Below are 15,701 nucleotides of genomic sequence, written 5' to 3' on the forward strand. Positions count from 1 at the left end.
TCATCCCATCTATCTTTTGCCTCCAGGCTTTTTATCTTTCTCTGTTTCTGTGTGCCCTTCTTTACATCTTTCTCTATGACTTGCTGTGTAGTTAGGTGGCTGGCCCCTGATGTCCTCCTCTCCTTGTTCTATCTTGCTCCTTCTTCTCCCCTCCCAGATTTCTCCTCCTATTTATTCTCTCTGCCTGCCAGTCCCACCTGTCCTTTCTGCTGCCTTTGGCGCCCTGCTTATCCAATTTGGACAGCATACATATCAGCAATCAAGGCAAGGGCAATTTCTTGCCTAGTGGCTATCTTTGCCACAGTAAAAGTAAACTCCACATGAAAGTTCTTCAATGTCCATCATTCTTTAATGAAGTAGATTGGTGTTGCCAGGAGCAGATATGTCTCATTGTCATAAAAAGCCTTATGTTATCAAAACATTTTTAAATGTCATAATCTGTACATCTTTGAGGTGTTTGAAGACCATCTTCCTATTTGAAATATTTCTCTGATTGACCTTAAAAACATACCTAACATGACCATAAATTTGATTGTATAGATGACTAACTACTAACCTATATATCTTTTATTGTCCTAAATAGTTTTTAAGGACTAGAACTTTATGTTACATTTTTTTTTTTTGGTTTTTTGAGACAGAGTTTCTCTATGTAACATCCCTTGCTGTCCTGGAACTTGCTCTGTAGACCAGGCTGGCCTCAAACTCACAGAGATCTGCCTCTCAAGTCCTGGGATTAAAGGCATGTGTCACCACTGCCTGCTTTTTATGTTACATGTATAAATGAGCTACATAGATTCAATACATTAAACAAGTGTAGAAACATGAATTTGTATCAATATACAAAACTCCATAGCAATATTTGAGATTAACCATAGCAATATTTGAGATTAATGTTCCTTCCCCACTTTTTCAAGAAAAAAAATCTCTTAATCTAACCTACTTTGTTTAGTTTTTTCCATGAGCATGACAAGTAACACCTTGCAGATAAGTCCCCTAGACAATGACACACATCCATAGCCCACCCAACAACCAAAAATCGCCCACCCCACCTATTGAGAATGGGAGTGTCATGTTCTCTAGACTGCTTCCTGTTGTCTGGGGGTGATGGCATCTTTAGGACACCCTGAGAAACTTTGGATAATGGTCAAGTCCTGAAAGAGCTAGCTGTATAATTTTTATTTTGTCTCTGTGTGATGGGAAAGTGTAGATAGAACTTATTTGAAGTCCCAGCTGGAGTAGTCTGTGATGCTGGACCATCTCAGCTAGTAGCTGAGATCTGGTTGTTCTGGATGCAGAACTGTAACAGAAGCATTCAGAGAGCCTGAATCACCAGGGCTACTTGTCTTCATTGGTATCTGGTCTTTTTGTTCTGAAAACACACAAACTTTTAAAGGTAACATACATATCTGCATTAATATAAGTATGGAATGTGTGGTGTGCACAAGTCAGCTAGAGATTTTTTTTATTTTATGTGTGAGCAGGTAAAAAAAGCGTTTGTCAACTTTATAAGTGCATTTGGACTATATAACAAAATTGCTATAGAAATATCTGTCTATATGAAAGTATGGCGTGTAATAATGAGTCTTGAGGACTCTGTAGCCAACAAGATATATCATGTCTCATCCAGTCTCAGAGCTGTTCCATGACAAGGGATCAGCATATATGTCATCTGTTCTGTAGTCTTTCCTGGCTTCCTCTGGCAAGTCTACAGCCAAGATCCTCAGGAAGTCTCCCCCATCAAACCTGATCTTTATAATTTTGAAGACGTTTAGGCTTTGCATTTCCTGTGGAAACAAAGTACAACCTCTCCCACAATGCAACACATTTCCTAGCTTTCATTATAAAGACAAGACATCCCTAAAGTATATAGGCTGGTTTAATTTAGCAGTCTCTTTCAGAATCCAGTGTCTCTCAGCAGCAGCCATTCTCTGTTAATTAGCCTTTTAAAAATTCAAAATTATCAAAGCACCATATAAGGTACAAACTCCCTTATTATAATGTTTCCCATTCTTAAGTGGCTAATTTTTAATATTATTGATTTTTATTGAGCTGTATATTTTTTTCTACTCTTCTCCCTGCCTCTCTTCTCCCCTGCAACCCTCTCCAAGGTCCCCATGCTCCCAATTTACTCAGGAGATCTTGTCTTTTTCTACTTCCCATGTAGATTAGATCCATTTATGTCTCTCTTGGGGATCCTCATTGTTGTCTAGATTCTCTGGGATTGTGATTTGTAGGATGGTTTTCTTTGCTTTATGTCTAAAAGCCACTTATGAGTGAGTACATATTATATTTGTCTTTCTGGGTCTCGGTTACCTCACTCACAATGATGTTTTCTAGCTCCATCCATTTGCCTGCAAAATTCAAGCTGTTGTTATTTTCTGCTGTGTAGTTCTCCATTGTGTAAATGTACCATATTTTCCTTATCTATTCTTCAGTCGAGGGGCATTTAGGTTGTTTCCTGGTTTTGGCTACGACAAACAAAGCTGCTATGATCATAGTTGAGCACATGTCCTTGTGGCACAATTGAGCATCCTTTGGATATATACCCAAAAGTGGTATTACTAGGTCCTGAGGAAGGTTGTTTCCTAACTTTCTGAGAAATCACCACAATGACATCCAAAGGGGCTGTACCAGCTTGCACTCCCACCAGCAATGCAGGAGTGTTCCCTTTACTTATCTTAGGTTTGTTCCTAACTACTTCTTATAACTTAAATAATATTTTTAAATCTGTGTTCTTCCACAAGATTACCTCATCTTCTTACTGTTCATCCTGCTTCCTCCATTATCTGGCTGGCGACTCTGCCTTTATTCTTTCCAGAGTCCTCTCTGTCGCTGAAGTCCTGCCTAACCTCTTCCTGCCTAGCTATTAGCCATTCAGCTCTTTATTAAAATAATCATGAGGCACCTTGGCAAAGACATATCTTCACAGTGTAAATACTCCACAACAAACAAGACTTGAAAATTATTTATAGATTTGCCAAGATAACAATTTTAGTTAGAAAAATAATTGGGGGCCAAGGAAGCTATACAACAGACTTGTCAAACAGGTTTATCTAACCTTGATAGTGCTACATAACCTTTGCCAATTATTAAGTTCATGCTTGAAGACCACGTAATTGAGTTTAAAAGAAGTGAGATAGTGTTGGGACACACCTTTAATCCCAGCACTCAGGAGGCAGAGGTAGATGGATATCTGTGAGTTCAAGGCTTACCTGGTCTACAGAGCAAGTTCCAGGACTACAGGGAAACCTATCTCAAATAAACAAAAAAAACATAAAGAAAGAAAGGAAAAGAAAAACAGAGGAGGGTTGGGTGGTGGTGGCGTATGCCTTTATTCCCAACATTTGGGAAGTAGAGGCAGGCAGATCTCTTGAGTTTGAGGCCAAAAATGTTATCAATTTCTATTCTTGCAAATTGGTGTCTCCTCTGAATTCCAAACAATCACTGGTTATATTTCTCAGTTAACCTGTATATACAATATTTTGTTGTTTTTATTGTTTCTCTAGTTTACATGTTGTTCTATCCCTCCAAAATTAATAGTCAGCCTCTCAAAGTTAGGTACTATGTATCATACCTGCTTGTACTTACATTGCTTAAAATAATGACCCATATGTAGTATGCTCCTTGTAAATGAATAATGTTGAAGAACACATTCAAGTTATTTTCAGTATGCTTAGTAAATTCACCAACTCACCTCTGTTCTCTTTTAACCATATACACTGAGAAATTTTCAGTTTAACTGTGTGTGCATATATACATTCATTGCTTTTCTCTGAATGTCTTCCATTCCCCTTGATAGCCTTCATTCTCCTCACCCTCAAATAAAAACTGTATGGAGTTTCCCAGAAATGTTGTAATATGATGAAGAAGAAATTAGTGGGCAACCTAATCTAAAATCTAGGTAGTCAGTTCTTAAATAATTAAAATGTGGTGCTGTATGAATAGCCAATTGTATGTTGTTAGAAATTTATTCTGTAACTGCATCTTCTAAAGTGAGTGACTTAGAAATCCTATTAAAGGAAATAGAGGGTCTAATCCCCATCTAAGAGGAGAGGAAAGGGCACATCCAAGTGAGAGACCAAGTGTGGTCACATGTGCCTGCAATTCTGTCACGTCACAGACTGAGGCAGGAGGATGACAAGTTTAATACTAGCCTCGGTTGGGTCAGGCAGTCGTGGTGCACACCTTTAATCCCAGCACTTAGGAGACGGAGGCAGGAAGATCTCTGTGAGTTCAAGGTCAGCCTGGTCTAGAAAGTGAGTTCCAGGATAGCTAGGACTGTTATACAGAGAAACTATGTCTTGAGAAAAAAAAAAGATTACCCTAGGTTGCATATTGAGATCCTGTTTCAAGGGAAGAATGGGAAGTAAGGAGGATATGGTGGGCAAACTAGAAATTCCTTCTGCATGCATTTCTGTTCATTAGCTGAAGAAGCCACAGAGGGCCTGATGAATCTGAGTCCTTCTGCCATGAAGAACCTCCTGCACCACATCCTCAGTGGCAAAGAGTTTGGAGTGGAACGAAGTGGTAAGACCCAAGCGCTGAATTTACACTTCAGGGTACTTCATTTTAATTTTCCATTTTAGGATGTTTTCCTTCTAACAGAGGGTATCTTGGCTCCCAAATAAATAAAATTTAATTGGATAAAACATTTAAAGGCAAAGCTATCTTTTGGAACAAGATTTGCAAACTAAAAGACAACTTCAGTTTAAGAAAAGATTTTGGACTGGGGAAATGGCTCAATGGGTAAAGTGCTTGCCACACACACTTGATGACCTGAGTTTGGATCTATCACTTCTACAAAAGCTGGGCTCAGTAGCTTGTGTCTGTAATCCTAGCTCACCCTTATCCTAGTCTGCCTATATCAGTGTGGTAAACACCATGACCAAAAGCAACTTGCAGAAGAATACGTTTATTTGGCTTCCATGCACTTCAGGAACTGAAGTGGAGGCCATGGAGGAATGATACTCACTGACTTGCTCCTCATGGCTCACATAGTCAGTTCTTTATACCACCTTTCCACAATATCCTGGGCCTTCTTACATCAATAATCAGGAAAATGCCCAATAGACAGTCTGTTGAAAGCATTATTTCAATTGAGGTCCCCTCCTCTCAGATGACTCCAGTTTCTGTTAAATTAACAAAACAAAACTAACCAGGGGAGATGGGAGGCAGAGACAGGAGAATCTCAGAAGCTTGTGGCCAGCTAGCCTGGCATATGTATCATTGAATAAGAGAGGCTCTGTCTGAAACAAGGTTGAAGTCAGGGTCCAACACTTAAGGTTCTACTCTGACCTCCACATGCGCACCATGAGCAACATGTTTGCGCGCTCTCTCTCTCTCTCTCTCCCTCCCTCCCTTTCTCTCTCTCTCTCTCTCTCTCACAGAAACATACCATACACACACACACACACACACACACACACTTTTTAAAAAAGATTTGGAAATACAAGCATATGTGTAACTCTTCTTTTTCCTTAAATGCTATGACAACTAAGTAAATGAATAGCTGTCATGTTTCATTACAATTTTTATTTGCGCTTGCTTATTTATTGTCTGTCTGTGTGTATTGGGGGAGGGGTGCCACAGCACATGTGTGGAGGCCAGAGGACAACTTGCAGGAGTCGGTTCTCTCCTTCCACCATGTATGTCCCACGAATTGAACTCAGGTCACCAGACTTTGTAGCGAGTGCTTGCACCTGCTGGGCCATCTTACTGGCCGTCGTGTTTCTTTTTAACTGTGTAATAAATTACCTTTCATTATCATAAGTCAGGAAGACAACTAAAAATCCATTCTTAATCTTTATTATATTCAAATTGGCAGTAATTCAGTAAAACTGATAATGTACGTGTATGTTTGCAGCTGCAACATATCCACTATATCCTTTCAACCTTAAATTCTAATATCTCTAAGAGTCTTTTACAAGCTAATCTTCATATGCACTTTTTACATTTTTATTAACAAGTTTTAATTTTATATATCACTGAGACTACAAGCTTTGCTTTAGTACATGCTGTAGGTACTAAATCAAAACCAGTGTGTACTTTGGGTTTTTGAAGCATTATTCTTTTAAAGAAGGATAACAAGAACCTAACAAAGTTTTTTTTAAAAAAAAAAAGGATTATCATTTTTGGTTGTGAGCCTTAGCCTTTAACGGCTGAGCCATAAGCCGGGCGATGGTGGCGCATGCCTTTAATCCCAGCACTCGGGAGGCAGAGGCAGGCGGATCTCTGTGAGTTCGAGACCAGCCTGGTCTGCAGAGCTAGTTCCAGGACAGGCTCCAAAGCCACAGAGAAACCCTGTCTCAAAAAACCAAAAAAAAAAAAGGATTATCATCTCCTATATTTAATTATTAATGTTGAGTTATTTTTTCAAGACAGGATGGCCAGACTTCAGCATGTTTTGGTTTTGAAGTCTGTTGTGTCCTTGCATGGCTACCAGGGACATATCTGACTGGGGTGATGAGGTAGTGAAGAAAAGACAAATATGTACAGACACACAGACACAGAAAAGCTGAAAGCAGTGGATTGGACTCTGACGGAGAAACTACAGCATCCCCAAAGCTCATTATATTTACTATATACAGGTGAACCGAGAGGTGTGGTTATTGCACACAACTGAACAAGGAGGCAGGTCTAGCTAAATCTCCATAGGAACAGTCTTAAGGCTGTAAACATCTGGGAAAAAAAACTAAGGTGGACATTTTCTGCAAACACTATTGGTATTCACATTCAGATCACTAAGAAGGACTTTTCTGTCCCTCTAAATCTCACCTGGGGAATGCTTTAACACTTCACACCCATGGGGCTAAGGTATTGAAATACTTGCCATGCCAGTGTCAACAGCACACGTTCACTTAGGAGTTCCTCCACTCGCCACAAAAGTTAGAAAGTAGGAGCTGAAGAGACAGCACAGTGGCTACAAGTACTTTCTGCTCATCTAGAGGATCCAAGTTCAGTTCCCAACACTTGTGTACAGCAGCTCACAACTGCCTTTAACTCCAGCCACGGAATCCAACTCCCTCTTCTGCACATATGTGGCATACATTTATGTATATACATGCATGTGCATGCGTGCACACACACAAATACAACACATAAATAAGAATAATGAAAATAAAAATTTTAAGTTAGAAAATAATATTCCTCAGGCAGGAAGTATTTCTAAAATGCAGATTCTGAATTAGTAGGCCGGATATGGGACCTGTGGTGCTAATGGTACTGGTCCAAGAACTACACTGAAACAGCAAGGTTGCACTAGGATTTTTTAAGTTAAAAACAAAAGAAAGATGCACATGTAAGTCTTTTTAACACGGCAGAGAAAATTAGACAGGTTCTTTTTTATCTCTCATTCTGTACAGTTCGTCCCATTGATTCAAATGTGAGTCCTGCTATTTCCATCCATGAGATCGGTGCTGTTGGAGCAACAAAAACAGAACGAACTGGAATCATGCAGCTAAAAAGTGAGATAAAGCAGGTAATATATAACCTGAAAAAATATTGATGAAGTCACAATTAATAATATTCTTAGCTGGGTGTGATGGTGCATGCCTATAACCCCACATGCAGGGCATAGAAGTTGGAGGAGCAAGAGGTTAAGGTGCGACAGCCTCAGCTAGAAAGCAAGATGGAGGCCTGTCCAGAATCCTGGAGATGCTGTCCAAAAACAAAATCAAAACCAAAACATTATTTTAGAATCAAACTTTGTTAGAATAATTTAGTTAGTTTCATATCCTCGGTGTGACTTGAGCCATTTATTTTTCAGGTGGAATGTCGTAGACTGTCTGTCTCTACTGAGAGTCAGGTCAAACGACAAGAGATCTTTTAACATTACTGGCCTTTACTTACCTTTTTAGAAGCAGACATTGTTGCACTAATTTAGTTAGTGTCATATCCTCGGTGTGACTTGAGCCATTTATTTTTCAGGTGGAATGTCGTAGACTGTCTGTCTCTACTGAGAGTCAGGTCAAACGACAAAGACATTTTAAACATATTTCAAGCAGCCTTCAATTTCATATAGCATGCATGATTATGAGCTTTCCACAAGTAATAACAAGCCATGGAATCTCCCTCATAGCTACTATTTCTAGATAGCTTTCCCCTTTTTCTGGATCAAATGACTTAATTTTTGGAGGAATTGTCGCTGGCAACAGATAACAAGAAACCCTGGGTTCCCTTATTACAAGTACATGTGTAATTTATAGTGTATTTTCTTTATAAAAGTGATAGACTTCCTGCTTTTAAGAATAGCTAGTTGGAGAAATAGATCAGCAATTAGGAGCACTGGTTGCTCTTGCAGAGAACCTGGTTTTCTTTCTTAGCACCCACATACTGGCTCGCAACAGTCTATAACTCCAGTTCCAGGAGATTTGGTGCTGTCTTCCACTGCATGCACATGGTACACAAATGTATATACAGACAAAATACTCATATGCATAAAACAAAAATAAATCTTTTTTAAAATGGGGGCCAGAAAGATGTCTTAGTGGGTAAGAATACTTGCTGCCAGGTTCAGTTCTCAGTACATCCATGGTGGCTCACACCTGTCATTAACTGTAGTTCAGAGTATTAGGTGTCCTCTTCTGGCTCTATAGGCATCAGGAACACATAATACTACAATATGTACATGCAGGTAAAACATGCATACACATAAATTTTAAAAATATATTAGTCTTTCAAAAATTAAAAAAAAAATGGTATTACAGGTGGTGGTGGTACACACCTTTACCCCAAGCAGTCAGGAGGCAGAGGCAAGTGAATCTCTGAGCTCAAGGCCAGCCTGGCCTACAAAGAGAGAGTTCCAGGACAGCCTGGGCTACACAGAGAAACAATGTCTCAAAAAAAAGGTACTAGAGAGGATACCAGATTAGATGAAGGCTTTGTTTTTAATCTCTTTTGGCGGGGTTAACATGTGCAAAGCCCTGGGTTTCATCCCAAACACCATAAAAATAAATGACAGGATGGTTTTATGAGATTTTAACACAAAATGGGCTTTCTAACTACTATAGGAGAGAACCATTAAATGATACATATATATGAAGAGGAGGAACAGGTGCACAGGACTAGGAATCAATAGGAGTCACCAAACGACATGGCCTTTCGCTGTAGGAAACAATGAATGACTTAGTGCATTAGTCAAAGAAATACCTAATAGCTTTTAAAACTCTGGGAAATCATAGTATTTTAAATGTCCAAGTTGAGAAGGTGCTAATTTAATCCCTTCTAGTAGCGCTACTTTTTTACCATTTGAGAATTTTGCACGTGCACATAGTACATTTTGATCAAGTCTGATCCTCGGTCCTTCCCTTCCACCTCTCCATGTGCCCCTCCACTCTCCTCTCACAACTTCATGTACTATTTTTTTCAAACCCATTGAGTCCACTGAGTACTGCTAGTGGGGCGAGGGGTTGTATGGCTGTCTACTGAAGCATGAGCAGCCTTTTAGGGGCCCCATCCATAAAGGGAACTGACGTTTCTTCCCCCAGCAGCCATCAACTACCGATAGCTCATCTGAGAGTGAAGTTTCTGAGCCCCTCCCTTTCCACGCTTAGATTTTGGCAGACTTGATTTTATGCATGGTATGAGTTCATGCGTGCAACAGCTGTGTCATTTCTGGAAAACACTGTTCCACAGTGTTCTTTAATCTTTCCACTCTCTCTTCTGCAGTGATCCCTGAGCCTTGAGAGTGTATATATAATATAGATGTCCCGTTCAGGGCTGAGCACTCCGCAGTATCTTATTCTCTTCATGAGACCCAGATGTGGGTCTCTATATTAACCACCACCTACTGTAAAAAGACGCTTCTTGCACTAATCTTGGAATGAACATGAGTACTTAGGGGGTAGTCTGATGCTATGTCCATTTAGACGGATGACAGTAGTGAGTTCTCTCCTAGGGCCTATGACCTAAAGACTATACTTACAGAGATCATTTCTGTACTTATTAATAGCACTTCTTAAGAAAGACTTAAAACCCCTTCTGCTTTCAAAGTGGAATTATAGTAGCCTACACATTAAAAATATCCTGGATAGAAGAGGCAAAACAGATATTTTGTTTCTTTTAAAAGGGGGCCCTGAAGTCATTTAGGAGAATATGCTAGTGCTTGAAGCCTACTTTTGAAGAAAACTTGAGTACTTTTCTTAAATATCCTCTGGCGTTCATATTTTATACAAGGAAAGATTGTAATAAGAAGATGGTCTGGAGAGATGGCTCAGTGGTTAGGAGCACTGGCTGCTCATCCAGAGAACCTGGGTTCAATTCGCAACACCCATATAGTATCTTACAGTCTGTTACTCCAGCCTCCGAGAAGCTGGCACCTTTTTCTGGCCACTATGGGCAATGTATGCATGTGGTACACAGACATACATGTATGCGAAACACATCCATACTCATAAAATAAAAATATCAAAAATAGTTTAAAGGAAAAAAGGAGCTACTCTGTTTTTAACAAGTGTTCATGTTACAGTTTTTGCCAGGAAATTTTAATTACCTGAATTTTTTCCTATTTGAGAGTGGAAAGGACAGCTTTAGTGCTGAAAAGTTCTTCATCGATGTGATTAGTTAGTTATCCTAGTTTGGGTTGACAGTGACAATAGTTTGGGGGTTTGTTTTGTTTTCTTGTGACAAGGTCTCTCTATGTAGCCTGGCTGTCCTGGAATAAACTCTGTAGACCAGGCTGGCTTTCTACCTCTGCCTCCAAAGTTCTAGAATTAAAGGCATGTAACATCACACCCAGCTCACATTATAGTTTTTATAGATGTCCGGTATTATTATAAATTCTTTATGTGATTGGAACTCAAAAGTCCGTGATGCCAGCTAGATGAAAATGATGGTAAACTTGACCTTTCCAGCTACTTGAGGGTTTTCTCCTACATATTTACTACCTATAGGTCTTCAAAGGGGCCCGAATTGTTAGGGCGATAATATAGAGGACAGAGAGCCTAGATTGTCATTACTTTCTTATTTTATAGCATTGTTTTTCATCCTTACCTGCCCGTCTGGTATTTTGTATTTTTTTTCTGCCAATTCCCAGTACTCTTAATTTATAGATGAAGATATTTCAGGGTAGTTTTTACTTATTTTATTCTTTGCCATGGCATTTGGAGTAAACATATTTTATTGGCTCTTTTATAACATGCTGGATAATTACTTAAATTGTCTGTAGTTTAATAATATTAATAATTTTTTGAACAAATAATTGTTGCCTTGCCTCTCCCTTTAAATTTTTTATTTTCTCAATTTCTTTTATAGACCAGTGGTGGTCATCCCTCTGGTGGAGATTTGATGTCACCATCCTTTCTGGTAACTAATCTTGTGTTATCTCATGTTACATCCACAAGTGCTTTGATATGCTGTTATATGGATCATAAGAAAGTATTTGAGTATATACAAAAAAAATTAGGGGCTGAAGGAATGGCTCAGTAGTTAAGAATACATGTTGCTCTTGCAGAAGTCCCGGGCTCCATTCTCAGAACCCCATGGTGGTTCACAGCCATCTTTAACTTTCAGGTACTCCTGTGGTATGATTCATACACATAAAATAAATCTAAAACTAAAAAATCAATAATTGAAAACAAATTGATCTTGAACTAACATGACTATAGATAGATCAATTCCATATTAAAGGGAGCAGTCCATTTCTTTCCTAATAAGGTAGGAAAGGGAGTTCAACTCCAACCTCTTTTTTATTTCAGAAAAATAGTCAATTAAAACGTTTTGTTATGTATATATTCATTCTTTGAACTGATGAAAGTGTGCATCAGACAGTGGACTAGACAACATCAACATCAGTTTGTAATGTATTTGAAAAAACCCTGTCCCAAAACGATGTGCTAGACTTTGTTGACTCCCATGGGGGAAGCCTTACCCTCTCTGAGGAGTGGATGGGGGGGCGTGGAGGGAAGGTGGAGGAGCTAGAGGAAAGGAGAGAGTGGGAACTGGAATTGGTATATAAAATGAGAAAAGATTGTTTTATTAAAAATAATTAATTTAAAAAAAAGAAAGTAAAACCAAATTTTGGTCTGTATCCTAGTGATAGTGAACTAGAAAGACTGGGCTAAGCCCCAGCAGTCTGTTCTAATCCGCTCTTTAGGGATTCTGATGCACTTTAAAATTTCAAAGTTACTCTGTTGTGGCTGATCCTCTAAGAAGTAATTTACTTAGTAAATGTGAACTAAATGCCAACTTTATGTCATGCGCTGGAGATATAGCATTGAACAAAATGGAAATGACTCGGCAAAGCTTACAATTTAGGAAGATTCTTTTCTAAACAAATTTTTTGATTTTTGTTTTTTCTACTTTATTAGAACATAATAAGCTATGAAATAATGAATTTGATTATGACATTTTCTTGTACATATAATGTACTTTTATCATCTACATTTGTCTGGTTTAAATCATAACAAGTTTTGATTTAATTTCTCCCAAACTGAAGAAATTTAGGCTAAACAAAGAAGAGATCTACTGGAAATAATATTTGAGTAACTTTAAGCAAATACCCAGCATTAAATAAGGAGGAGTTTGCCAGCTCTGTGATTTTCATGTTAATGATGACAGCATTAATGGATTTGGAAATTTAAAAAGAGAAGTTATTTTCTTGGAAAATATTTCTATAATCCTTTATTTTGTGTTTATTTCTGAATCTAATCTGTCAAATAATCACTTTAACCAATGAATTTCCTCTTTTATTTAGCATAATTTTTCAGGGTTCTTTATATTGTTATAAATGTTGCTATTTCATTCATTTTTATTACAGAATGATAATCATTGTATTGTTACACCACATTCTCTTCATCTGTTTGCTCATTAGTTGATGGGTATCTGAATGGTTTTATGCACAGTGTTGCTATTAACCTTTATGTACAGATTTTTAAGTAGGTATGTGTCTTAGGGTATTTATTGCTGTGATAAAACACCATGCCCAAAAACAATTTAGAGAGGATTATTTAAATTTGCATCACAATTCAATCACAGTCCGTCCTTGAGGGAAGTTAGGGCAAGATTTCAAACACAGCAGGAACCTGGAGGCAGAAGCTGATGGAGAGGCCCAGGGAAGAGTGCTGCTTACTGGCTTTCTTCCCATGGAGTGTTCACCCTGCTTTCTTACATAGTTGAGGGCCACCTGCCCAGGGCTAGCACCACCCACAATGGGCTGGGCCCTCCCTCAATCCCTAATTAAGAAAATGCATTATAGGCTTTCCTAGAGCCTAATCTTATGAAAGCATTTTCTTAATTAAGGTTCCCTCTTCCTGAATGACTGTATCTTGTGTTGAGTTGACACAAAATTAACCAAAACTGTGTATTTTCATTTCTCTCAGAGTATAGTTACGTTTCCTGTCGCTGTGAAAAAAATACCTAACAAAAGTACTTACATTCACATATAAACATATATAAACACTAATGGATAGATAGGATAGACTCATATAAGAGAGGACATGCAGCATTTGTATTTCTGAGTTTGGGTTACCTCAATAATTTCCAGTCACATATATTTCCTACAAATTTTCATAATTCCTTTTTCTTTGCAGTAAAGTTCCATTGTGTGTATGTTCCATTTTCATTATTCACTCATCCCGTTATCCTGCTGTGGTGGCTAGACTAGCAATAAACATGACTGCACAAGTTTATGGTGGGATGTAGAATCCTTTGGTTAGATGCTCAGAAATGGTATAGCTGTATTAAATGGCGGTTGTCTTTTGTCATCTTTTGAGAAGCTGCCACAAGGATTTCCAAAGTACCTACAGTCAATAAAGGCTCCCCTTCCCCCACCAGATCCTTGCCAGAATTTATTTATTTATTTATTTATTTATTTATTTATTTATTTATTTATTTATTTATTCATTCGTTCTAACATATTTTTTTTGAGACAGGGTTTGTCTGTATATCCCTGGCTGCCCTCACTTTATAAACCAGACTAGAACTCAACAGAGATCCACCTACCTCTACCTCTCCAGTGCTAGGATTAAAGGTGTGCGCCACCACCATCATCAGACTCTGTTTTCTTAATGATAGTCAATTAGCCAGTGACTCAGAATGTCAAAGTAGTTTTAATTTGCATTTCCCTGATTCCTTAACCATTTTAAACTGGGCTTTGTACATTTTTGGGTTACAAGGATTCTTTTTATATTCTAAATACAGCATCCTTATAGAATATGTGATTTGCATATATTTTCTCTTTCTGTGGATTTCCTTTACATTTCTATTTATGTTCTTTGAAAAACTAAAGTCTTCTGTTTTAACTTCCATTTTCTATTTTTTTCTTATGTCATTCACATCTAAGAAATTGTTATCTAAATCAATGCCACAAAAATTGAATGCTGTTTCGGACTATAAGCTATATTTTAACAATTTTATTAAAATAGCTTTAGCCCTTACATTTGGGGCTATGATTGTATTAGGAGGGGGAACTCCCTAAGACCATCTCCAGCCTCAGTAATTTACTAGGAGTCACAGGATTAATCACATAATCATAAAGGTATGATTACTACATCAAAAGGATAAACAAAATCAGCAAAAGAAAAGGTACCCTGGGTGAAGCCCATGGAAAACCATACAAGATTCTAGAGTGCTCCCACAGCAGAGCCATATAGGATGCATTACAATCCCTCCAGTGCCCTGTCACAGCGTAAGTGCAGTGCTGTGAGCAGAATAGCTAAAGACCCAGCGCAGAACCCAGGCTCTTTGTTTGGGACTGGTCATGAAAACAGCCTCTGTCCAGCATATCCCCAAACTCCGGACTCCCAGGAGGAAAGCAGATGTTGGACATAAACTGCAGTGTTGACATAATCCCTCCCAAAGGCCACATTTCCATACTGCAGCCCAAGTGCCAGACCTGTAAAAATGACTTGCAAGAACAACACTCCTGTGTTCTGGTCTGCCTTGTTGACTCTATTTTTAACCACTCTCAAGGGCAGGCCCCATGGCAACATAAATGTACTCCATGAATTTTTTGGTTTTGAGTTTTTGGTGTTTTATTTTTCTGTAGATGTAATGTTTTGTTTGGTGTGGGGTTTTTGTCTTACTCGCCTTTTGCTTGTTTTGATTTTCCTTTTTGTGGTTTTATTTGTCTCAGGGCTTTTTGTCTTTTTCCCCCAAACAATTCCTTTGGGCTCTCATATTTGCATACGGTGTGCAAAAGAGTGCAGCTTCATTCTTTAGCATGTGGATGGCCACTTATTCAGCACCCTTTGTTTCAAACACAGTTTCTCTCCCTTCTAATCCTCTTGGAACTTTTAGTGCCTTCACTGTCGTCCATCGTGGACTCTTAACCCCCTGGAACCAGAGCCCAATTAAATGCTTACTTTTATAAGTTGCCATGGTCACAGTGTTTTATCATAGCAATAGAAAAGTAGCATACAGAGACTTATGTTAAAAGTCATAGACAGATAGAAGTTAGATTAAAGCCGATAAACAGACAATGTCCTGTAGTATTGGTATTTTTATCATTGCTGCTCTGAATCACCGGAGTACTTAATAAAATGATTGTACATTTCCCCAGGGAAGAGCACAACAATTAATTATCCACTATCAAATGGTCAGCCCTAAAAAACATACATTCGAGTAACATTATACAGACTGAATAGGTTGTATTTTTTATTGATTTTATTGAACTATGCATTTTTCTCTGCTCCCTTTACCTTTCCCCTCCCCTGCAACCCTCTCCAAGGTCCCCATGCTCCCAATTTACTCAGGAGATCTTGTCT

At 38.4% G+C, this 15,701-nt stretch overlaps 1 protein-coding gene across 1 annotated transcript in view; it reads left to right on the forward strand.

The window, feature by feature from the left end:
• Phka1 (phosphorylase kinase regulatory subunit alpha 1) overlaps positions 1-15,701 on the forward strand; it is a 127,892-nt gene that overhangs the window by 101,243 nt on the left and 10,948 nt on the right. The window contains exons 26-28 of the mRNA XM_013350522.2: positions 4,426-4,527; positions 7,362-7,477; positions 11,251-11,301. Coding sequence (XP_013205976.1) covers positions 4,426-4,527; positions 7,362-7,477; positions 11,251-11,301 — 269 coding nt within the window. The remainder of the gene's footprint in view (positions 1-4,425; positions 4,528-7,361; positions 7,478-11,250; positions 11,302-15,701) is intronic.

This window comes from Microtus ochrogaster, chromosome X (genome assembly GCF_000317375.1).
Source record: "Microtus ochrogaster isolate Prairie Vole_2 chromosome X, MicOch1.0, whole genome shotgun sequence".
In the NCBI taxonomy this organism is placed as follows: domain Eukaryota; kingdom Metazoa; phylum Chordata; class Mammalia; order Rodentia; family Cricetidae; genus Microtus; species Microtus ochrogaster.